The sequence below is a fragment of the Muscardinus avellanarius genome (assembly GCF_963383645.1).
Source record: "Muscardinus avellanarius genome assembly, chromosome: 11".
In the NCBI taxonomy this organism is placed as follows: Eukaryota; Metazoa; Chordata; class Mammalia; order Rodentia; family Gliridae; genus Muscardinus; species Muscardinus avellanarius.
Genome location: NC_137797.1, coordinates 87861448 through 87888281, shown reverse-complemented (window position 1 = coordinate 87888281; position 26834 = coordinate 87861448). Strand labels below are relative to the sequence as shown.

Genomic DNA, 26834 nt, shown 5'->3' with positions numbered 1-26834 from the left:
TCTCCTAAACCAGCGCGCGCGGCTGGCTTTGAACCTGCGCGATCCTCCTGTCTCTGCCTCCCAAGCGCGGGGATTACAAGGGTGCGCCACCACGCCCGGCTTACAAGAAAAATTTAAATTAGGCATGCCAATCTAACAGGATATTGCTCAGGACCTACTTCCATCTACATAGTTCTCCCAAAACAAGCTGTGTCAGGGCTCCTGTCAGGTACCAGCTGCTGTTGTCAGAAATGTTTTGAGAGTGAGATCACCAACTAGAAGGAAACACATGGAGTCACCATCCAGAGGACAATAACAGCAGTTTTATTTTAGACACATCTCTTATATAGGATTCTGGGCAAAATGTGCATGTCACACTAGCATAAAGTGTGCAGTGTATGTTGCCTATTACTTAAGCATGCTTACATAGCTACATACACATTTGCAGCTGGTGGGATGACCTGCTTTGTCTTCCTAAATTCCATGGCTGCTCCGGATGCGGAGGGTCATCTGCAGCTGTGCAGGATGAGCAGGGTCTGTACTTCCTCCGGGCCCCACAAGCTGCCACTGGCCATTGCTTCTTTTATTGGAAGCTGAGTAGCAAAGGCCATGAGCCTTCAAAGGAGAAGTCCCATCGGGGCCACCCATTTTGTAACCTAACACAATGGCATTTTCCCCATAGTGAGTGCAACACAATAAGTACAACCAAGGTATAAAAGAGTGAAGAAGTCAGGCATGGTGGTGCACACCTGTAATCCCAGTACTTGGGAGGCTAAGACAAAGGATCGCAGGATTGAAGACAGCCTCAGCAAATAGTGAGACTCTTATGAACCTAAAGAGATCCTGTTTCAAAATAAAACCTAAAAAAAATAATAGGGCTAGGGGTATAGCTTGGAGGCAGAAAACCCCCGGGTTCAATCCCCAGTACCACAAAAAATTAAATAAGTAGATAAATAAAGAACATAAAGGTTTATTTCTTGAGTAAGTAAGGAGTGCAATGGAGAATTCTCAAATAAGAAGCTTCCTAAACAAAGAAAGCAAAGGGCGTTTATTAGAAAAAATATTCATATAGGAAAAACTCATCATTGTTTGCAGAGGCAGCCACAATCCTGAGCATGCGCACTACACAGCATGTTTAAAACATGGTGGCCAGTGGTGCCTCTAATGCACAATTTATTATAAAGAGCAGAGTTCACCTTAGTCTCCTAAGGAGATAGTTGGAGTGGCTTGAACATTTTGGCTAGTTTCTTGTAACTTTTTATGGAGGGCTGTATCTGAAACAAAAAATAATTTTGAAGGAGTGTTAACAATCATTTAAAAAGGCAGCAGCATCCACAAGCATAGGGGATTGCTCCTAGAAACACCAGCCTAGTGACTAATAAGGTCATTTATAATTTTTTTTATTTTTTATATTATTATTATTATTATTATTATTATTATTATTATTATTATTATTAATTATTATTATTTTGGTGGTACTGGGGTTCCTGGAAGCCCTTCCACTTCTGGGCTACACTCCCAGACCTATTTTTACATTTTTATTTGGAAACAGGGTCTCCAAAGCCAGCGCGCGCAGCTGCCTTTGAACCTGTGCGATCCTCCTGTCTCCGCCTCCCAAGCGCGGGGATTACAAGCGTGCGCCACCACGCCCAGCCATTTATAATTTTTATATTAGTGTAAGTCATTAAAAAACAGTGATTTTGAATTCTTTTGTGTGTATGTGTTTCTGGGAATTGAACCCAAGGACATTCTACCTCTGAGCCACACCTCCAATTCTATTTTTTTATTCTTTTTGGTGGTACTGGGGTTCCTGGAAACCCGTCTACCTCCGGGCTGCACTCCCAGACCTATTTTTTAATTTTTGGAAATAGGGTCTCTTAAGCCAGCACGGCTGATTTCGAACCTGCGTGATCCTTCTGTCTCCGCCTTCCAAGCACGGGGATTACAAGCGTGCGCCACCACGCCCGGCTTATTCTTTATTTTGAAACAGGGTCTCACTAAGTTTCGGAGGGCCTCATTAAGTAGCTGAGGCTGGCGGTACACTTGTGCTCTTCCTGTCTCAGTCTCATAAGTACTGGGATTACAAGTGTGAGCTACCACACTTGGCTCTTGAATTGTGTTTTGAAAGCAACTAGTTAAATTCTTTCCACTGTACGTATGAGATATTTTTATATATTAGAACTTCTCTAGTTATCAAGGATTCCCTAGTATATTATACTTGAGATAACTAAAGATAGATTAAAGAAGGTCATAGTCAAAGTTCTTATGATAGGGTTGATCATTTCAAGCTTTCCATGAGAACCCCTAAGTTAACTGATAATATACAGTATTTTCAGAAAGAAATTCTAATAGAGTTTTTTTTTAACACTCATAGTTTCAAGGTTACATAGCAATGACCCTAAGGAATATTGAGCTTTCTACTATTACAGGAAAATTCTGCCTTTCTAGTGAACAAATATACAGAGGATTGACCTCATTGTGAAAAAAAACAAAATAAGAAGCTTAATTTATATTGGCAAGTAAGTGGCATATAAATATTCACTTACCTTACTTAGAAAAGGAGACTGATGGTTAATCCTGTGCTTTGTGTTCTCAAAACCACTTGGGTCAATAGTTTGCCATTTTCTTGGAAAGAAGAAATAAACAAAAAGCTAAGGTCTCTTATTTAACTTTAAATTTAATCAGTACTATATTAATGCTATCTAGAGCCTAAAGCTTTTACAGATTTGGGTTTGTAAATATGTAAATACTCCATTGTTAATTACTTTAAATCTTAGAATTGTTGAAAATCCCAGGTTTACTTGCTTTTTGTTTCTGTTGAAGGAGAAAAGTTTTTAATTACATAGAAATTAATTTTCTTCTACTACTGTTATATAAGAAAGCATTTCTTGATATTCAATTAATTACCAATCATTACTGCTGTTAGTGACCTAAAACTATTTAAGTTTTTTTTGTGTGTATGTGGCACTGAGGATGGAAACCAGGAGCATCCTATCTCTGAGCTTTATCTTAAGCACTATTTTATTTTTTATTTTGAAACAGAGTCTAAGTTGCTGAGGGCCTTGCTAAGTTGCTGGGTTCTTTCTAGTTCATTCCCACTCGTGTTTTTTCCTACACCAGTTTTAAAACACATTGTTTTAAAGTATGTCTTAATATCCGAGAGAGCAAATTCTCAGTATTTGGGTTTCTTTCCCCTAAACCATGTTCAGCCACTTCTACTTTACAATATAAATTTTAGAGTCCTTAATTTTCTTCTCATCCCCCCTTTCAAAAAAATTCTCTGTAAGATTTTGTCAGAAAATACATTATATTTGTAAATTTACTGGGGTTGAATTGATGTTAATTATATCTTCCAGTTTGGGAACATGGTGCTTTATTTCTATTGAAATATTTGTATGTGTGAGGAATTCACACATATCACAATAAAGTTTAAGGTTTGAACATAAATCTCACATTTTATTTTAGTTTTATTAATATCTATCATATGACTTTTGTTGCTAACTACAACTAAAATAATTTTCCATTGTATTTTGTAATTTTTCTGTTATAGTTTTAAGATTATGATTACTACATATTTAATTTGTATTTAGTTTTCTAATTTACATTAGATGGCCATAATATAATACACCCCCCCCCACGGTACTGGGGATGTAACCCAGAAGCATTCTACCTCCAAGCTACATCCTCAGCCCTATTTTTTATTCTTTATTTTGAAACAGCATCTCACCGAATTGCAAAGTGCCTCACTATGTAGCTTAGGCTGGCCCTGAACCACAATCCTCCTGTCTCAGCCTCCCAAATGCTGGGATTACAAGCATGCACCACCACATCTGGCATACATTTTAATATTAAACCATCCTTGCATTTTTAGAGTAATTTTTAAATTAATTAATTAATTTATTTATTTATTTTTTGTAGTACTGGGGGTGGAACCCAGGGGCTTTCGACCTCTGGGATACACTCCCAGACCTATTTTCTATTTTATTTGGAAACAGGGTCTCACTAAATTGCTGAGAGCCTCACTGAGTAACTGAGGCTGGCTTCAAACCTGTGATCCTCCTGTCTCAGCCTCCCAAGTGCGGGGATTACAAGCGTGCACCACCACGCCCAGCTGAGTAAATTTTATTTAGTTCTGTTAAATGTTTGTTGAATAGTCTGTTGGAATTTTGTATGTTGGAATTTAGTATGCAAGAGTATGTTACTCTTGATAAGGATTATTTTGAGCTGAAGGCATTTTTTTTTTTTTTTTTTTTTGCAGTACTGGGTATTGAATCCAGTGGCATTCTACCACTCAGCCACACACCCCCAGCCCTATTCTTTTTTCTCTATTTTGAAACAGGGCCTCACTAAGTTGCAGAGGGCCTCACTACATAGCTGAGGTTGGCTGCCAACCTATCATCCTCTTGTCTCAGCCTCCCCAGTACTGAGATTTTTTAATGCAAATTTTTAATGAAAATTTTTTTTTGTGGTACTGGAGTTCCTGGAAACCCTTCTACCTCCAGCTACACTCCCAGACCTATTTTATATTTTTATTTGGAAACAGGGTCTCTTAAGCCAACGAGGCTGGCTTTGAACCTGCACGATCTTCCTGTTTCTGCCTCCCAAGCACAGGGATTACAAGAGTGTGCCACCATACCCAGCCTTAATGCATTTTTTAAATGCAGACACAAAAGAAACTCTGCTCTCCCCATTTTACGAAGCATGGCAGGATATAACTATAAACTCTTACAAGTCCCAAAATAGCACCAAAGAAATCTACGTAACCTATCTTGCTAAAACAACCTTTATTTTCTATTAGTTTCCCCAATACATTTGCACATCCCTAGAAGCTCCAAATCTTTTTCTTTTAGTTTGTCACTTTTCTACAATTTGTTCTTTTGTTAAGATGCTATATAAGCCCAAGTTCTAATCACCTCTGTGTTATTCATTACTGAGAATTTCCTTGTGTGCGCATGGTACATGTGTTAAACTTGGTTTTCTCTTGTTTATCTTTTGTCAGACTCAGACAATGAAAAATGGCCTGAGGACAAAATAAATGAATAAATAAAAATAAATAAAACTTCTCTACACAAAAAGAAAAACGATTTCCTCTACTACTTTAAATATTTCAACTTTGAAACCAGATAATGTAGGGTTTCTCTTCAATAAAAAGGCTACTAAACTTTCTAGCCTGCAGTGAGTATCCTGTAATTCAGTCACTTCTGACACTGTCTAATTTGGGTCAGTTAGCAAAGACCCCAAAGGCTAAGGGCTCTGTCTCATAAGGCTACTTTCCACTTCAGATGCCAACTGCAAGTCCAGGTCTTCACTTGTGTTACTGACTGGCTGGTTATGAATCAAAGGTTTCCACAATCCACACCTCAGGGTTCATAATCCACTAGAATGGCTTGAAGAATTTAGGAAGTATCTTTAGTTGTGTTTACCAGTTTATTACAAGAGATATCACTCAGGAATAGTAGAATAAAAGAGATGCAGTGGGTAAGATCTGATGGAGAGGGGTTATAAAGCTTCAGGGTCCTTTCCTGGCACACCGCTCTCCCAGCACCTACGTCAATGTGCCCACCAACCTGGCACATTGAAGCGGTTCTTTGGGATTTTATGGGAGTTTTCTTATATAGGCATAATTTTTTTTAAAAAAATATGTTTGCCTTTTTAAAATGCTGGTACTGAACTGAGTTTGGGCCATGAGCATGCTCAGGGACGTGCTCTACCACTTAAACCCCAGACTCATAGGCATGGTTGATTGCCTCATTATCCATTGGTGATTAGGTCCATTTACAGTCCCTCTCCTTTCCCCATAGGGTGGGGGATGGGCTCTAAGTTCCAACCCTCTAATTTTATAGTTGGTTCTTCTGGGAAAAGGGGCTTTCCAAAACTCACTTCATTAGCAAACTCAGGTATGGTTGAAAGAAGCTTACTCTGAATAATGAAATACATTTCTTTTATCTTTCCATTCCTATCTTATAGGAAACTACAAAGATTTTAGGAACTTGGTCATGGACAAAAACTAAATATATATTTCTAAGACAATATTAAAGATGAATAGAGAAAAAAGAATTTCCTCTCCTATACCCTCAAAGCTTGTAAACCTCATTTAGAGAAATTGAAATAGAGTCATTAATTTTTTTGAGACAGAAATAGAACATAGGTTTTATGTGCTAATTCTACAAAGAATAGTGTTGGCCTATAATAAAATAAACCTAATAGAGAACAAAGAAAATTATGATTGGGCCTAATTAGGATTACACTCCAGGAAAACACAGATTCAAGCAGTCTTGAAATATGCTCCAGCTGGGCATGGTGGTACAAACCTGTAATCCTAGTACTTGGAAGGCTGAGACAGGGGAATTCAGGTCTGTAGGTTTGAGGACAGTCTCAGCAAATAGGGAGACTTTTAGCAGCCTAGTGAGACTCTGTTTCAAAAACAAAAGAATAAAAATAGTGGAGATGTAGTTTGGAAGTAGAATGCTACTGAGTTCAGTCCCCAGTACTACAGAAGGTGGGGGTATGTGCTGAGATTTTACAAAATGGCATCTGTATTCATAAGTTTAAGTCACAAAGAAACTAGAAATTAAATGACTTGCTAGTCAGAAATTATGACTGACTCAGGCAAAAGTTAAGCTGCCTTATAAAAAAAGGACTGGGTGTTGTTTCAGCCTCCTTAACTTAGGGAGGAAGGGAGGAAGGGAGGAGATAGTGACCTCTCCAAATGCATATGAACCAGGGGGAATAGTTTCCAACCTGTATAAAACTCACCATGTGGAAGATTCTACACTGTTCTCCTCTCCCAAAAATGGGCCCCTTCAGATGCTCTCTCTGGAGCATGGCCTCTTGGTCCTAAGCCATTTCTCAGCCCTGGGAAGCAGAAGCAGCTCTTTCTGGACTCTCTTAAGCATAGCCCAACCCTTTCCTGCATCATGACCCTCCCCTTTCTAGCCCCTCTGTCTGGAGTGTGACCCCCTTTATCACAGCCCTCCCTGTGCTCCACTTCCTAAATAAATCTCTTATAATCCTTATTTGTATTTGTGGTTTGAAATTATTCTCTAGGGAAGCAAGAACTGGAGGAAGAGGTCACCAGCCTATAATAGTATTTCTAGGAGAGATCACCGTTATTTCTGGTAGAGATCACTGAAACATTAAAACTACACTGCTAACATAGTCTTCCTCCTCCCTCCTCCCTCCTCCTTTTTTTCTCTCTACTTTTGCGTGCCCTGACACCCACAGGAGGAGAAGCAATAGGAAAACCATGGCCTAATTTTCTTTGAGCAATACAATTTTAAGAATGGGAATCTGAATGAGTTTTTATAACTCAAATGCAACACATTTTTTTCATATTGAGTAATATATATTCTCTTACTTTCAAAACAGCCTCATGAGGCAGTGCAAAGTAATAGGTGTTCTCTAAGGCAAGAAAGGCAGAAATGTAATTTTCAAAGGATTCTGCATTGTTCCCACAAGAAGCTATGACCTAATGCAGCCCACATTGGGCCCAGACTCAAGAAGCTCAGTATTTATTAATATTTTCTCAGGTGGAAACAGATATTTTTAGTGTACTTATTTCTTTGGATGGAATGTACATCCAAAAAAAAAAAGAACAGAGGTTAGCAACCAACTCTTTCACACCTGGTAAAAGCTTACCTGGGTAGGCATGGTGGTGCACACTTGGAATCCCAGTATTTGGGAGTCTGAGACAGGAGGATCTCAGGTAAGCCTCAGCTACTTAGTTAGGCCATCTGCAACTTAGTGAGACCCTATTTCAAAATAAAAAATAAAAATATGGCTGGAGGTAGAATGTCCCAGGGTTCAATTCTTAATAATCAAAAAAGAAAAACAAACAAACAAAAAACAAAAGAAGAATCTTACTTGAGTGGAAAGTGACATTGACATCTGGATCCTTCCTAGGGATCCTAAATAGAACAAAAACCACCACCACAAAGGGCACTCATCCTTCTCTGGGATGTTACCTTGCTTCATTACATGTCTTTATCCTTAGATAAGTAAATTTGGATATTTTTTGGGGGGGAGCCACTGGGGGGGTGAACCATTCTACCTCTGAGCTACACTCCTAGCCTTTTTTGCTTGTTTGTTTATTAATTAATTTATTTTTGTGGTACTAGGGATTGCATTTAGGAGTATTCTACCTCTAAGCTAGACCCCCAACTCTGTTTATTTTCTGTTTTGAAACAAGGTCTCACTAGGTTGCTGACAATCTTGCTAAACCACTGAGTTTGGTCTCAAACCTGCAATTCTCCTATCTTGGCCTCCCAAGTAAGAGGATTACAGGCACTAACCACCTGGCTTTGTAAATTCAAAATTGATAGTGCACACGTATGTGTATGTGATGGTGGAGGGGTGTCTTTTCAAAATAAATAAAAAGAGCTTTCAAAAGCTTTAGGACCATTCCAAAAGTCACTGAATGAGGATGAGACAGAACTAATACATAGACCGAGTTCCATCAGGTTCCAGAGCTATGGGCTACTATATGCCCTCATGTCCAGAAACAACCACTGGCCTTCCAAATGCCTTTTCCAGATCCCTCTTCCTCTCCATCTCCTAGTCAGGTATGAGCATATAACAATTCTGGCCGAAGAGATTTAATGCTGTCCCTTCTTCCTCCAATGCCATGCTGAGAATGAAAATAAGCATGTGATTATTAGGAAGAGGCCAGCAGAACCACAGTAACCAGTGCTGGTGGAGCTGAACCACTGAACTAGTGGTGCCATTGGATTACTCTTTCTTTGAAAATAAATTTAAGTTCCCATAACTAGGTTTTGGGCTTTTACCTAATGGAAAAAGATATTGAATACCATTTCTTGTGAATATTATTTTGCCTGGTTAATTTTATAGTCTGTTCCTTGAGTTTACTTGTCTAAAACTGCCTAATATTGAGAGTGGTGGCACATGCCTGTAATCCTTGGGAGGCCAAGACAAAAGAAACGAAGGTTCGAGACCAGCCTCAGCAACTATCCAGCTCCTCAGAAGCCTAGTGAGACTCTGTTTCAAAATAGAAAAATATAAAAAAGGGAGTATAGCTCAGAAGTAGAACATCTCTGGGTAATTCAATCACACACACACACACACACAATCGAAATTAAAATAAATAAAACTGCCTTATGCATCTATTTTTTTTGAATAAATTTTATCTAGATGTGTCTCCTGTAAGAAATATAGTAGGATTTTTTTAACTTAATCTGAGAGGATATCATGTTACTCTCCATTCTAAGTCTAGGAAAATAGTAACAGGCAACTTCAGCATCACATAAGAGACTAGTTTGTATCACATCTAAGTCACATACTGAACACTAAACAATCTAACAGTGTTTCACAAAAGAAAATAAAGAGCACAGTGCATGGAAAATTAATTACCTATTAATTTTTTTGCCTGCCCTAAAGCCTTTATAAACCTACAGGAGACCATGACAGGCCAGGGGTGTCAGCTTCATCTGGAACTTGATAACATGAGGAGAATAATGTAGTTTAAAGGGGTTACTAATCTCTAGGGGCAGCTATGGCACAGATTATAGATGAAACAAAGAATCATTTTCAAACCAAACATACTGTTATTTACTCTTTTTTAATAATATAATGCATTGATGTTACTGACTTCCAGTTTCTTTGTGCTTGGGTGAAATTTTTATTTTCAATTATACCAATTAAATATATTCTAATATTTAGTTGGTCAAGATCTGTAGTTAAGTTCACATATGACAGTGAATGCTGGTCAATCCCATGTATTGTTCTAAATTTTTTTTCAGATTGACCCCAGGACCTTACCCTTGCTAAGCCAGAACTCTACCTAACCCAGCTATATCCTCTGCTCTGTTGTTTGGCAATCTATAAGAATTTCAGGACTTCTATGTGCCACAATTTGCCTGTAACTCCCCAAAGTGACAGAAATTGACTTGAAATTAATACTATATAAATATTCACTCTTAATTTCTCACTTTAAATATATTATCTTGTTTCATTCAAGAGAAACTCTTTATAATTTGCTAACAATCACCAAGTGCCTACTATGTGCCAGACTATTTCACACATATTATTTCAATCTCCAAAATGAGGACAGAAATTTGTCTGATACGTGGTCTCTTTCGTTGAGAAAGTAAAACTTATCAGCAAGAACATTCTTATTTTGCTGTTATTGTCTTGGTTGTAATCTCAGCTGTGAATAAACCCATCCTGGTGGGTTTACCTGGTGGTGGCCTGGGCTGGTAGGGTGTGGCTGGAGGGGTGGGTCCCTGGGGCTGCAGCCTTGGGGATTATATATGGCTCCTCTTCCCCTTGCTCTCGCTCTGACACCTGTGCGCTCCCTCTCTTCACTTCCTGCCACCACAATGCCCTGGCTTCACAAGCACTCAACCCCTAGATGTCCAAGGAAACCATGAGCATATGAGTCTTTCCTTTAACCTGTGTGGTCAGTTCTTGGATTATAGCAGTGAGAAGGCCGCCTGAGACATCACACTTCCATGCCATCCACCTTACCTCTTGATCACTCTGTGAGAACGCCTTGGGATCCGTACGATCCCTGCTGGCTTGGCCAGAACATCCTTACATGTGACCATGTGTCCTTGAGTGCTTCCTTGAAGGATAATTGGTAGAACATTATTTTATTTTTGAAATGTTCTGTATATATTACTCTTCTCTTAGAAAACTAATCTACTTGTATAAATCTCACCACACTGATTCATGATGAAAAATTTTTCCTACTCATACTGTTGGGAATAATTCAGCATACCATGGCCTTAAAGTGTCACTGCTCAGCCTGCTCTGAAATTGTGTGTAATGCTCCTGAAAGAGTGCATTACACACAATAGATTTTGTTCAGAAATCTTACATCCCAGATGTAGAACTTAAATCCCAGATGTTCTTTCTCTTCCTTTTCACTTCATCCCCACCTCTTCTTAGCCTTTTCATCTAATATATCATATGTTTTATCTATGTGTCCTTCATTTGATAAGAGTAGGAATTTTTTTGTGGTACTGGGGATGGAACCCAGGGGCATTCTACCTCTGCGCTACATCCCCAGCCTTATTTTTTATTTTGAAACAGTGTCTCACTGAGTTGCAAAGTACCTCACTAAGTAGCTGAGGCTGTCCGTGTACCACGATCCTCTGGTCTCAACCTCCTGAATGCCGGGATTATAAGTGCGCCACCACACCTGGCTCTATAGCGTCACTTTATCACATGAGAAAATACACAGCAGCAAGATTAAAGAAGTTTTAAAAACATTTTTTCTCTCCTTAAAATGGAAAATAAATTTTAAGCATAAAAGCAATGAGATAAATAAAAATCAAATACATGTATAGACAGACTTAAATTTTAAAATTCTTACAGCAACATAAAACTTAAAGGCAAATGGCAATGATAAGGACAAGTATTCATAACTTAAGACAATAGAAAAGTCTATCTAAAGCTCTTACAAACTAATAAAAGTAATATTCGTTTTTTTGTGTGTGTGGTACTGGGGCTTGAACTCAGGGGTGCTCTGCCTCTGCTCCACACCCTCAGCCTTTTTAAATTTTTGAAACAACAGGGTCTCACTAAGTTCCTGAGCATCTTGCTTAGCCTGGACTCGAAACTGAAATCGTCCTGCCTCGGCCTCCCAACTATCGTGATTATAGGCATGCACACCACACCCGGCTTTATAAATGAACAAATGGTAATGACAATAAAACATGCAATAGCTAACTAACATGAAAGTTATTATGATTAAATGATTTTATAATGATTAAAAAAACCTACGTATTGAGCCGGGCATGGTGGCGCACGCTTGTAATACCAGCATTCGGGAGGCTGAGACCGGAGGATCGCGGTTCTCGGACAGCCTCAGCTACTTAGGCCCTCCGCAACTTAGTGAGACCCAGTTTCAAATTAAAGAATAAAAAAGCTAGAGCAGGGGGTGTAGCTCAGAGGTCGAATACTCCCGGGTTCCATCCCCAGACCCACAAAACAAACAAATAAACAAACAAACAAAAACTACATATCAAATCAACACATTAGGTATGGGTATAGTAAAAGAAGATCCCATTCACCACTAATGATAGTACAAACTGATATAACTTTTCTGGAGAGTAATTTAGCAAAACTTTATGTACACATGTACACACACACACACACACACACATGCTAAAATTCATGCAAAAAAGTGTTCCACATCCTTGGATACTGTCATCATTTGGAGCTGCACAGAAGAGATCAAATAGCAAGGTATCCCTCTCAGGAAGCTTTCAATTTAGTTAGGTAAGTAAGATGATTCTAGATAAAGACCAGGCCATAGATGAAACAACCAGTGTAATAGACAAGAATGGTGGGAGGGTGTGGATGATGCTACTTTAGATCGGAAAGGCTTCTTCATTCACCTATCTGCTAAGTGGCTTCTATGGATAAGGTATTAGTCTATGAACGGAGGCCTCTGGAAGTGAAGAGACAGGGGTTCCACCCCTCACGAGGCTCACATTCAGAAGGCAAGACCCAGATAAGCCACAGACATGGATAAAAATCATGATGTATTAAAGACACTAAATGCTAAGAAAAAGGGACCGAGAAGTGCGGAGTTGGGGTGATGCCAATCGCCTCCATCTACACAGACCCCACAGAGAAGGGAGCATCCTAGTCAGGTGCTGAGGGAAAGCCCACGTGGTGGCATGCTTGTCATCCCAGTACTTGGGAGGCTGAGACAGGAGGATGGCTAGGTTCGAGGACAAAGACAGCAATGTAGCAACACTCAGTAACTTCATGAGATCTTGTTTCAAAAGACAAAATTTTTATAAGGGCTAGGAGGTAAAGCTCAGAGGTAAAATGCCTCTGGGTTCAATCCATAGTAGTGCAAAAAATAGAACTGGGGGAAATGAGGGAGGAGAAAGGTCTTCTAGTGAGTCTGGATTTTATTCCAGCTGCAGAAGTTCTTAAGCTGTTTTCATCAAGGTGGGGGGGTGATCTGACTTGAGAGGAAAATGTGGCAGGAGGACCAACCAGCTAGTACGTTTTTCCCCATAGTATACATGGTATTGTTTTTATAAACAAAAGATTTCTTTAAACAAATGTTTGTGCCTTCTAACTCAATGACTTAATCTCTTGGAATTTCTCCTAAGAAAACAATCTCACCCTCAAAACCATTTCCCTGTCTTTATAAACTTCTCAATCAAGCTTGTGCCATGCACTCACAGTGGCACGCACACACTCGTCTTTCCAGGTTTCTCCATTAACCAACTTATTTTGATTGCCTTTCACCTTTCTCCTGTGAACCAAAATATGACATTTATACAAACAGGAGGTGTCGAGTTTGCTTTATTGAACAAAAGCATGTTAGCCTCTGCAAGAAATGAAAAAATTGAGGGCTGGTATGTCATAACCAAAATTTAAAATTTTTTCCAGCCAGGTGTGGTGGTGCATGCTTGTAACCCCCACATTTGGGAGGCGGAGACAGGAGAATTGCGCAGGTTCGAAGCCAGCCTTGCTGGCTTAAGAGACCCTGTTTCCAAATAAAAAAAATATAAAATAGGTCTGGGAGTGTAGCCTAGAGGTAGAAGGGTTTCCAGGAACCCCAGTACCACCAAAAAAAAAAAAAAGTTTTTTTCCACTTTAAAAACTTTTTTGTGTGTGGTACTAGGGATGGAACCCAGGGGAATTCCACCTCCAAGCTACACCCTCAGCCATATTTTTTATTCTTTATTTTGAAACAGGGTCTCAATAAGTTGCAGAGGGCCTCATTAAGTAGCTGAGGCTGGCCGTGAACCTGCAATCCTCCTGTCTCAGCCTCCCGAATGCTGGGATTACAAGCGTGTGCCACCATGCCCGGCTTAAAAACTTTTAATGTAATCTAATGTTTTTTCATTAACCTCCTCTCACCTTTGTCTCCACTCCACATTTAACCATCTTCTGAAATTCTTTACTAGCATATTTTGTCTTCTTGCATGGCCCTTGTATATTTAAAGAATTTGAGTCCTTTCTCTCTCTCTTCTTCTCTCTTTCCTTCTTTCTTTTCCCCTTCCAACCTCCCCCTTTCTCTGTAACTGCTTTATAAATTCACATTAAAAAATTAATGGTATTTAGAAAAAAAGATATGGCTATTCTATGAATCAATATCTGGGTAGTATTATTCCCAAGTCAAAACTTTTTTGTGAAACCCATTCACAGAAAAGGGACCTAGAAGAAAAGTTTGGATGCCAGGACGGATCATCTGCCATTCTTCTCCCAATGCAACTTTCTTTATAAATAGTCAGAACCGAGTTTTTTTTTTTTTTTTTTTTTTTTTGTGGTACTGGGGGTGAAACCCAGGGGCTTTTCTACCTCCAAGCTATACTCCCAGACCTATTTTATATTTTATTTGGAAACAGGGTCTCACAAAGTTGCTGAGAGCCTAAGTAGCTGAAGCTGGCCTCGAACCTCCGTGATCCTCCTGTCTCAGCCTCCCAAGCGCAGGGATTACAAGCGTGTGCCACCACTCCCGGCGTGAACCGAGTTTTTTTATTTTTATTTTTCATGTGGAGCATATTAAAAATGGCATACATTCAGACTGTGCTTGTATCCCTCTCCTCCCACCCGCTTCCCCACGCCCCTCCCAACAATGAGTGTCCAGGTTGACCATGCTATATTCATACTTTTACACATATTCGGATGTAGCTCCTCCATTAATCAACCTCAGCCTTCTCCCTCTCCTGTCCTTCCATTCTAGCTTTGCTGCGGTTTCCCTCCATTATCTGAAGTCCCTCTGGTATTCCTAATACTCCCTAGTTTGGGCATATTAGAGAAAACATGTCTCTTCTCTTTCTGTAACCGAGTTTTGACACACAGGAAACCCAGGAAGTGACAGATACACAACAGAAAACCTTGCCATACTGTTTGCTGCTATTCTGAGCATCCAGGAACATTCCAATTTTCTATGATACAGTGAATATCTTGGAATTAAAACAGAGGCCCTGGGCTGTTCTATCCACTACAGAGCAGCAGCCTTCCATGCAGAACATACAGACACCATGGAACAATGTAAATAAGGAAAAATGAGATTTTATCATAAGCTTCAAAGACCTAGGCTGGCAATTAGAACTTTATTCCCATCAGTTACAAGTTCTTACGGAAAAGAAAAATATTTCATTTAATTTGTTCAATTTTCTTAGAGTGAGATTGTAGCAGTATATTCTAAAACAATTATTTAAAATGAATTTTAGCTGAATTTCTCAGATTTCTCAGAAAATATTCAGTGTGTTGCATCCTGCACTCCCAGCTGTTTTTTATTTTCTTCCTTCTTTGACATGCACCTGAAGACCTGTTCCCCAAAGCTTCCCGATATAGCTGAGCATTATCTTGCTGGGAGAAGTGATTACATTCATTGAAGTCAAGCAGAGGAAGCTTTGCTGAAGATGCTGGGGGGCCTCTAACTCTTCAACTAGCACAGTCCAAGGGCACCTCTGGACTCACAGGGAGCCCTGTCACACCTCAGATGCCAGCAGCTCTCTGGTTCCAAGTCTGCCGTCAGCTTCTTCTCCTAATTTTCCCATTCAACCTACATCCTCAACTCTTCCTCCTTCCCCTGTGTCTATCTTTTAGATAAAACCTTTCTGAGCAATTACAAAATGAAATATTCTGTAATATATTCATATTTTAATGTATGGATGAATAAATCTGTATATTATCATGTATGCTCTGCCCTAGAGAACTTAACAGTCTAGCTGCAAAAACATGTTCATATTTTTACAAACAGTAGAGATGACAGTTAGCCTAAGGGAAATGAGGTGCTGCACAACTCAGGGTTTACTCTGCCACCTGGTCCTTTTTTTCTTGGTGAATTCTTTCTTTAGTATGGTTACTACCATCTAAGCAGATATTTTCCAGGTGAACTAGAGAATACTAGTATGCTAAGTGAGCCTAGCCTCTTCCAGAGAGCAAAGGGCCTTATGTTTTCATGCGTATATGGAAGCTAGAGAGAAACTGGGAAACAAAAGGGACTTCAGATAAATTAGGGGAGAGTGGCCAGGCGTGGTGGCGCACGCTTGTAATCCCCGCGCTTGGGAGGCGGAGACAGGAGGATTGAGCAGGTTTGAAGCCAGCCGCGCTGGCTTAAGAGATCCTGTTTCCAAATAAAAATATATAAAAATAGGTCTGGGAGTGTAGCCAGGAGATAGAAGGGCTTCCAGGAACCCAGAACCACCCAAAAAAAAAAAAAATAGGGGAGAGTGGAAGAAGATTTAGGGAGAGAGGTAGGAGGTGAAAGGGGAGACTCGATGAAGGAAACAGTTCAAATAATGCTATGGTCATATACAAAAGGATCAACACTGGTATTACGTATGTAGAGGGAGCCCTGCATTATCACTTTATGTAGACAGAGGAAGCCGGGTGGGACCGGAGGCACCCACACCATGCTGTGTGCATGTACGTTCCCATCACTCTGAGTCCTATCATAATGTGTTATTACAATGTGCCAACTTTAAAAAAGAGTAAAGTAAATGACCTCTCAGGCTATTCTGCCTCCACACAGTCCTCCAATTTGGTCACATGAAATAACACAGAATAATTAAGTCCCTTCCCTGCTCAAAGCAACTAAAAGAGTAATTTCCAAGGTCTTTCAGAGTCTTGCTCCAACATGTCTGTCTAGTCTTTTCCATCTTTCTTTCTCCACCTGAATCCTCAAGACTAGAAATGCCTAGAAATGCAGCTTGGTATCAAATCATATACAGACATGATTTCCCAACCAGTTATTGTTTTTTTTATAAATGGGGATAATTATCTCCCACTCCCCTCAAAAAAACTGCTAAGATCTGTTAATTCCCTGGTATAAAAAAGTAAGTGGTTGTAACGGTGAGTGTTAAATGAGGCAGAGTCTTAACACTTTATCTAATAAAATATTCATAGAACTAAAACAACTGTTTCATATCTAAAACTTTCAACATTCTTTGATATGTGTATTTTTGAACACATACAACAAAGAAATATCTTCTTTACAATTAAATGCATTCATTTTCTAATAGCCTGAATGGAACAATTCAAAGACTACATTAGATGGTCACTATGAGCATTAAATGGTCAACACTTACTGACCCTTATCATGGGTCAGGCCCTCCTTGCATTCTGTGTGCGTTCTGTCTTAGCTTACTTGCTCACTCAATTGAATTGTTCAACTGGGACCATTAAAACTGAAGCTTTTAGGATCTTGGACCCAGGTCTGTTCTTCATTTCAAACTCAATTCCAGAGTTACTTTTAATTTAAACCAGCTCCTTGACTCTTTGATTCATGTTGTCAGACAAAGTCTCCTTTGTCACTTCTCCTCGTTCCTAGATTTTAGTGGTCATTTTCTCCCATACTGATTTCAGTGGCTACACAGATGATGAATCTGGCATTGAAGCTCCTTAATTCCTCAACTTTCCTCCAATGATCCTGCCCTGCACCTGACTTTGGCCACACCCCCAATGGTCAGCCCAGAGACTCGCTCAATAGCATAACTACAAGCTTCCTTCATCTCAGCGCCAACCACAGCCTGCCATCTTCTTGGCTTCCCCCAACACTCCTTCTGCCCTTGGAGATTTGTAACTTACCTTTCCTTTGTTCAAACTCACCTCTCATTCTCACGTCATTCCTTGCCTTCCTGAAATTCCATCATTTTATTCTCATTTTCACACACACTCTGAACTTTCTTACACTCTAAATATGCTTGGGAAAACTTTGATTAAATCTATACTCTCTGCCTGTTCTGCTTCTACCTCAGTTTCTCCAGGGGAAAATATACAATGAAGCTAACGGGGAACTCTCTTTCCAAGTTGACCATTATTCATCTCAGGGAGTTTTAATGCTGCTGGGCTCTGCTACTATGTCTTTTCAGCCCAAATAATATATCACGTCTCTAGAGAAATATTTCACATTTTCTCTTACAACTGTTAAACCCTATTACAAACCTCTTCTTTCATTTTCTGAAGCAATCAGAAGAACAAGTCTGCAAACTCCCATTCCTACAACTACCCATATACCTGCACAGCTATATCATTGCCTAAATATTCTGCCTTTCTCCCAACAAGTATCTACTACCATCTCTCCTCTTGAGCACTAGGTCCCATTCCCTTTCTTTTATCCAAGGCATCAGTATAGCAATTCTACCTTCTCTGTTTTATATCCTCTTCAGATTTCTTCCTATTGTTTCTAGTTGTCCTCTGGTATTGAATGCATATGAAGGTGGGGAGAGGTGGGTAAAAAAAGATTCTGACCGTTTGGAAACCAAGAGTGATGGTACCATAAAACCTTCATTTTCCTATAAGCCGGTTACAGACTTCTAATCCTCTGGCTCCTCTTAACTTTTGACTATAATTCAAAATATTATTAGCAAAAAGATAGGGTCCATAATTAATAGTGTTGTTGTTGTTGTTGTTGTTGTTGTTGTTGTTAGCAATGATGAGGATTAACCCAGGACCTCACATACACTAGGCAAACATTCTACCACTTAGCCCCATCCCCAGCTCAAGAGAGATATTAATCCCCGTCATCTCATACCCAAAGTCTTTACTAAGCACCCGGAACACTTGGAAGTCTAAACACTTTTGTTCAGTTGGGAGAAAATGACTCAGTTTAAAATAATTCTATGTACTTCTCTAAATTTCAAGTGCTTATTCATAGCTATAAGATTTTTTTTTCCCACCTGCAACAATTAGTTGTACCTCTGGGATAGGAGAAGTTCCATGGAACATTACTCTTGGTTTCTAAATGGTCAGTCTTTTTTCACCCACCTCTTCCCTTCCCCTGTATGCTCTCAATTCCAGAGGACAAGTAGGAGGAATTATAAGAAAACTGAAGAGGATACAAGGCAGAGAAGGGAGAACTGGTGGAGCGGTGCCTTAGATAGAAGAAAGGGGGTGGGACTAGTGCTCAACAGACACAGCAGCAATTCTCCTCTCCTCTGGTTCCTACCACCCAGAAGGAAACCACACAGTTTATGGCACTCTAAAGAAAATTAGTAAACCTAGCTGGGCATGGTGGTGCACACTTGTAATCTCCGCACTTGGGAGGCGGAGACAGGAGGATCTCGCAGGTTCGAAGCCAGCCGCGCTGGTGTAAGAGAACCTGTTTCAAAAATATAAAATAGGTCTGGGAGTGTAGCCTGGAGGTAGAAGGGCTTCCAGGAACCCCAGTACCACCCAAATAATAATAATAATAAAATAAAATAAATGCTTTTTCCTAAATTCTTTCGGGATGCATTAATCCAATAATTTATTACCTGGCCCAAGCACACTGTCTGTTGATGATGTGGGTGGTGACAATTTTTTTGTTAAGGTTTTTCTTTTATTCTTTGCCTGAAGTGAAGCAGGACCTATATTTGTGGAGAATACATTAAAAATAAAGATGAAAGCCTGAGAACAGAATGTAACCAGTACCAAAGCAGCTATTGTCAAAAGAGAATACAAAATTCAGGATTAAAGCACCCTTAGGAAAAGTCATTTTGCCCTAACTCTGCTCAAGGGAGAAGTTATTCTTACGGAATCTTGCATTTAATGTGTTTAGAATCTAAATGCAATACTGTTTTCTCTTTCACAATGCTAATTTGTACCATACTTAGGAACCCAAACCCACTCTAAAGGAAGATGCATTGTTTTTATAATATCTAAAAACAACTTACCTTTGGTTTTGGATTGGATCCAGTCCAAGAAGACCCTCACCCGGGCAAAGACACCTGGTTTCCATGGCTGGACACAGCCAGTCCCCCAACTGACAATGCCATAGAGGACAAAGGGACCATTCTTACTCCTACACACTAGAGGCCCACCAGAGTCTCCCTGAAACACCAAGAAGACATGTTCTAGAAACTTGCTTTGATCTTAATGTCCTGCTTTCAAATTATGCAATAGGAATGATCATTTATTTGTAATGTGTTGAATTTTTTAAAGACTTGCACCTCTAGATCTTTAATGATATATTCACTTTATTTTGCAAAAGGGAACAAATAAAATTTGTGGAGGATCAGATGGTAATTTGATTCTGGGATCAGGACAAAGCCTAGTTGAAAAAGTAGGAAAACAGTTTCTAAATTTTCTCAATTTAACCAGTAAGACCTTTTTAAAATGATATCACCAATTGGCAGTATAAAAATATATAAGATTCCGTTCGGGCATGGTGGAGCACACCTGTAGTCCTAGTACTTGGGAGGCTGAGACAGGAGGATCACAGATGTGAGGACAGCTCCAGCAACTTAACAAGACCATGTTTCAAAACAAAAGCAAAACAACAACAAAAAAAAGGGTTGGGGTTAGGTAGTTAGATAGACTGCCCCTGGGTTCAATCCCCAGTCCCTCCACCCAGGAACACAAAATATTTAAAGCAATATCTTTCTGGAATCAAATGTAATTACAAAACTTCACAGGAGCTCAAACTAATCCAGCAAGTATCCCTTTGATGTAGAAACTGGATTAGGATCACTGGGTGGCCACTTTCCTTATCACTGCTCACTGTTGACACACGATGTCCAGATGAATTGAGAAGGAGGACTGTAACATGTGCACAGGGACTAGAAAAGGTTGCTGGGATGAGGTGAAAAAGAGAACAGAAGGCTAATATCTGTGAAAGATAGATTGGTTCTAATTTTAGTGTTGTAATTTTATTTTGGTTTACCTGCTGATTCCAAAGTAATATAATTTCTGAGATTTGAAAGGCTGAACTAATTTAGCTTACTAGGATATTAGATATGGGGAGATTTATACTTGGAGAAAGAAGAGATCTGTCCCATTTCATATACAAAGATAGTGGAAGTAGTAGAATCTGATCCCATGTCACCCGTCAAAGTTCAATGCTATTACCCTTTCACCATGCTAATAAGTATTCATCAATGGAGCTACCTGAGACAGCCGGGTATCCGGTTTACACAATTATAGAAACATAAAAATTAAATTATTCTTTTTACTCTCAGATGTTGCTACTTTGGTCATGATTCAAGAGAATAAATATTTTGAAAAAGATTTATTACTCAGCAGCATCAAGAAAGTCATATAGAGGAAAAATTCTCCCACAAATTCTCTTCCAAATACTTGCTTTGTTTCAATTAACACATTACAAGCAAAAAGGAAGATTTTGAAGAAATAGTGATATTGTTATTAATGGCACCAAAATATGCACATTGTATACATTCATCCATTAGCATCAAAAGATGTATTTTCAGGTTCAGCATGACAGTGATGGAACCCAACACATATGCTCGTTTACATGTTTTTCTGTTTATATCATGTGCTCCACTTGTGGGTAGACATTATTACTAGTTATCTTTGTATCCTCGGGGACCAAGTGCAATTCTCAGCACATAGTAAATCTTCACTTTATATATTAGACATATCAGAACAAGCCTTAAAACATAAAATTTTCATTATTGCTAATGAAATCTTCAATATTTTAGTCAGGCCTTTTGCTGGAAAAGAAATAGACCCAAGTATATTTAGTACCAAACTAAATCTTGTATTTAATTAACTTCTTATCAATTGAGCTGATAATATATATCTGTTTGTTTTTTATGAAGAAATACTTGGAAGGAACCACATATTTGGAATAAAGAGACAGAGTCTCTAATTAATGTAGAACAACTAACATTTTCTTTGGGCTCAATTTTTTTTTAAATAAAGGAAGATTATATTTAAGATCCCCTTTTCACTTTGAAAATGCAGTGACATGCCCAGTTAGGTGTTTTGTTTTTAAATTATTTATTCTTTCACTACCAACACATAGCCAACATACACATTTTTAGGTGATGACAAATATCCCATGATCTAGGGAAACGTGTCTAATGTATCTTTCATTGCCAGCATCTGTCAGAGGCCTTAACGTATGAACAATATCAGCAAGCAAATGGGCTTTTGTTTAAAAAATTATTTAGTGCCTACTATAATCAAGGCAGACTGATCAAGACAGAGCACAGACCAATGAGCCAGTGAGAGCAGCTGTAACCGAAACACCAGGTGGATGGTAGAGAATGAAGGTGTGTGTGTGTGTGTGCGCGCGCGCGCGCGTGTGCTGTGTATGTGCATGCATGTGCAATTACCATAGCATCTGAGCTGATACATGAAGGATGAGAAGCCAATTCAAAAACAGGGAGGAACAATATTTATTTACCTTAGCAGAAGATAAATCTCAGCTAAGGCCCTGAGATAGACAAGCCATGGTGAGTTAGGGGATTCCAAGACAATCAGTGAGGCTGGAGAAGAGTATAAAACAAACTGGGGAAGTTAGTAGGAACAGGACAAGAATAACTCTGAAGTTGAGCATCTATCATTTTACAAGTCAAAAGAATAAAAATTCTAAAATCAAGTGAGCATAAAAACAGTATTCTTTGCTGTTTGCCTAAAAGCCCCATGTCTCTGCAGTCCAACATTGTTATTTTTATCTTTCTATATGAGAAATTATATTAGTGGGTCCATTAAACCTCTGAGAAGACACAGGAGGATAAATATCAGCTTCATCATAGAAATATTAGAGTCGATTTTATCAAAGCAAGTTTCTAAGGTCACCCTTTTAGTAGTGAAGTATTCTTTGTGAAAGAAACCTAGCCATATTTAATAGTCGGGATCTCAACTCTTATTTTTCCTTCTTGTCTATTGGCGGTAAATCTGGTCATGCAGCATCCAAAGTGACAGCTGTATGTAGCTGAAATAACCAGGACCAGTTGAGATTATATGTGGGTCGCCTGTGACATGGACCACTCTAAGCCTCTATGTAGCACTTTGACACAAAATAAGCTTGCCTCTTAATGTTAGATGCTGTCAAATATGTCAGAGACGATAAACCTATTTGTGATTTTCTTGATTCAAAACAGAAAGAAAAACTTCCTCAGAATCTTCTAGAGACCTCCGAGGAGGAATGAACACATTCAGAGTACTTTTCTGACTTTTACAAGGTAGCATGCTGGGCTGTGGCAGACAGGGGAGTGCCCTCCCACACGCCTCGGATCTCACGGTTCTTGTCCTGCTTCGATGTTTGAAATTCTTTCCCGCTCTCCACCTCCACTCCTGAAGCCACCCAGAAGTATGGGAGTTACTGAGGAATTAACAGCCCCTCCCAAGCAGCCCTCAATATGACTTCTGGAAAGTACTGTTTAAATACCCTGGCTCTCTCGCCCCTCCAATATATATTATGTGTAGTCTTCATCACCATCCGGTTTTTCTGCAGGATTGAGTTGCGTTCCTCATTGTGGAAACTGGTCTATCAGGACCTCTGAGACTGGCTGCCTCCCCTTCCCTACACCTCTTCACTCTCCTGCCTACCAGTGATGTCTTCGCTTCCTCAAATACAGCCTTGCACTTGAATCCTCATCTCAGGATCTGCTTCTGGGTCGTGCAAATTAAGACACACAACTTAAAAAGAGAATGTGAGTAGTGGTGGGCACTACTTAAGAGGAAGTAGAGGTGTACGTGATGGCACACGTCTGTAACTTCAGTATTTAAGAGGCTGAGACAAGAGGCTTGCTGGTTTGAGGCCAGACTTAGCAGTGTAGTGCGACTCTCAGCAACCTAGTGAGACCTTGTTTTAGGATAAAAAATGAAAGGAAGGAAGGAGAAAGAAAGAAGAAAGAAAAAAGAAAAAGAGGAAGGAAGGAAAGAAGGAAGAAAGGGAGGGACTATATTATGAGAAGAGTTTCCCTATAATAAACTTTTATTTGGTGTTAAGGGGGGGGACTTCCTTCCTATTTTTCTCTCCATGTTTTCACATGAAAGAACTTCTACCTAGATTACTGCCCAGTGGTTTCTCCCAATAGGAGTGACATTGATTGGTTCATGACTTTGACTGAGTGGTGGTAACATCAGTGGGGGGGGGGGTAACTAAAGAAAAAGAAAATAATAGAGATTAATTTTTTCTTTCCTCTCTGCCCCTGACTAGTACCCATGATAAGTCTGGATGACCTTCCCTACGGATTCCAATGATTAGAGGTGGGTGTGCAGTTTCAGTGACTCTTTCAGGTTATTACAAATCTAAAGTCAAATTCATCAGTTGACTTTATGAATATATATTTTTTTGGTGGTACTGGGGTTCCTGGAAGCCCTTCTACCTCTGGGCTACACTCCCAGACCTATTTTTACATTTTTATTTGGAAACAGGGTCTCCTAAGCCAGCGCGCGCGGCTGGCTTCGAACCTGCGCGATCCTCCTGTCTCTGCCTCCCAAGCACGGGGATTACAAGCGTGCGCCACCACGCCCAGCTGACTTTATGAATATTAAACCTGGTAATCTGCAACCCATTCACCCAGATGCTTCTTTTTCTTAGTTGATCCTGAACTTGTCAATGTATGCGCATACGGATCTGTACAGTTTTGTGCTTTGATAAACTCACTGAAATTAAGCCCTTCCTAGGAATTTGTTTTTCACTAAATTTAAAACCCATATTTAAAGGTTATTACTTTTCTCTTAGTGATTATTTTAATCTACAATAGAAAATTGAATATATAGAAGATAAAGAGTAATATAAAACAGCAACACTTTTTAAGTCACATAAGCAGGACACACTACCTTAGAACCCTGTTCACCTCTGGTTGCCTCTATCATGCCACGTCTCTGCTCACAGGCCTGCATGTGTCCTGCCGCCTCATTCCTGGACATTGGCGGAATCTACCCACTGGCTATTCTGAACATCAGCTGCTATACCCACTGGCTGTGGGTCAGGCCACTCCTGCATCTCAGCATGTTCAGATCAAGGAGCTGGACTCTTCCTGCAGTCCTCCTGGCCTTTGTGTGGGGAAGTGGAGAGGTTCCTTCCCCTGTATTTTCCTCTGGCCTAAAAAGACTCCAGCAGGGGGCAAAATCAGAATCCTCTTACCTGACAGAAATCCTTCCCTGCAGATGCTGCAGAGCCAGCGCAGAGCATTTTGTCTGTGATCCCTCCAGGGTGAGCAGAGTAGTAAGTGCGCTCGCAGACCGCTCTTTCCAACACTGGTACTTGAATCTGCTGTAAGCGACTGGCTAGGCCTCCATCTGATGAGGAAATGGATTCAGAAAGAGAAGGCTTGAAGACAAAGCAAGCATAAGGTGGAGCTAAAGAAATATTTACTATTAGATTTGCTCTGTACTGACATAACTCCAGTCATTCTATTTTTTTCTGAACTAATGGAGAATATTGGAGAAAAAAATACAAGTGTATCATGTAGCATGTCTTCATATCCAGATGTACCATCTTCGTGAAAGGGGAAACCACTGGTGAAAAAATAACACTCTTTCTTTTAGTTTATTTCTAATTTAAATTTTAGTGTATCATACATTGCCATATAAGAATTTAGAGGAGCCATAAGAATACAGGTCAGTGGCAAAATGTATACTTAGCATGTGCAAAAGGACCTGGGTTCTACTCCAAGAACCCCTCAAAAAAAATAATTCAGAAGGAAAAAACCAGAGATACATGACTTGGTATTATATATATATATATGACTTATATAAATTTAAATATATTATATATTTATGCATATAACTATGTTGTATATTTTTATTTACAAGTATGTGATAATATATGATTGTCTAATAGAAATCAAAATTACATTCTTTTTCCTCTACTATCACAAAAGCCTGATTTCATCTTTTTTCTTTTCTTTCAGTATTGGGGATTGAACTCAGGGATGTTCTACCTCTGAGTTGTTTTATTTTTTTGTTTTGAATCAGGGTCTAAGTTAATGGTGACCTCCCTAAATTTCTGAGGATGGCCTGGAACCTGTGATCCTCCTGTCTCAGCCTCCCAAGTACAGGTGTGCACTACCAAGCCCGACTTTAATCTCATCTTAAGTTTTATATGACACTAATGATAATACAAAAGGAATTTCTTCTAATACTTAGGCAGGCCTGTTTAGGAGTATTCTATATAACTTTTTCTAGCATTTCAGATTTGTACCTAATATAGAAAGTGTAGTACTTGTTAGCCCTATACCTTTTGTAGCAAAAGACAATTATTTTATATCTATATAATGCTTTAATATTTATAAAGCTTTTTATTTGAATAATACAAAAACATTGTGAGGTAGGTTAACCACATTGATTTTACACATGAAAAACCCAGATCTCTGATAATTTGATCTTGTATATTTTATGGAACAGAATTAAAACTGGAGCCTAGGTACAATTCTAAATTTTGCATTTTTAAAAAAATTCCTCCTCCTTTTAGGAAGTATCATAATTAGGGTAGTTGAGTATGTCTCAAATTTGAGAATGAATTCACTCCCTCCTCTGGGTACAAAGAATGAATTGTAGTAGTAGTAGTAGTAGCAGTAGTAGTAGTAATAGTTATTGTTTTTACTGTTGAACCCAGGGGCACTCTACCTCCAAGCTATACTCCTAGACCTTTTTATTTTTTATTTTGAAACAGTGTCTCTAAATTGCTAAGGCTGTTGCCTTAAACCTGCAATCCTCCTGTTTCAGCCCCCCATGCCCAGAAAGAATGAATTATTTTTATAAGACTGTAAGCACTGCTAAGTTGTCCAGTGTTCATGAAGCTGGCGAAGGTTAAAGGTATTAGATATCAGGCACGTTTATTTAAGGTGTTTGAAGCCAGCGAGTCAACAGATCTGAGGAAAAGAGAGGTAAACAACAGATCTACTTCCAAGATGCTTCCCCCATTTTAGTGAGTGACACAGAGAGAATCATAACAAAAATAAAGCCAGAATACTTAAGCACGATGAGTTGATTAAACTGGGCAGTGTGGATGTGGTGGGAGGGCGGTCTCACTGCAGCATGTGGTCCAGGAAGGGAGGTGACTTTCAGTGAGAAGAGAACGATGAAGAGGCAGCTCTGGGGACGTCATAAGAAGGGTGCTCCAAGTGGAGGGGAAAGGACATGAACTTGACATTTAGAGAGAGGAAGAAGGACATGGTACCTGAAGGTTAACCACAAAGAGAAAAGAAAAGGAAATGACATCAGAGAGGTAAGTA

At 39.4% G+C, this 26834-nt stretch overlaps 1 protein-coding gene across 1 annotated transcript in view; it reads right to left on the bottom strand.

Annotated features, from left to right (window-relative positions):
* Positions 1 to 453: 453 nt before the first annotated feature.
* Positions 454 to 26834, bottom strand: part of OVCH1 (ovochymase 1) — a gene marked incomplete at both ends in the record, with an annotated part of 65129 nt that continues 38748 nt past the window's right edge. The window contains 4 exons of the mRNA XM_080704936.1: positions 454 to 635; positions 19176 to 19268; positions 19575 to 19731; positions 24743 to 24897. Of these exons, the coding sequence (XP_080561062.1) occupies positions 454 to 635; positions 19176 to 19268; positions 19575 to 19731; positions 24743 to 24897 (587 nt within the window). The remainder of the gene's footprint in view (positions 636 to 19175; positions 19269 to 19574; positions 19732 to 24742; positions 24898 to 26834) is intronic.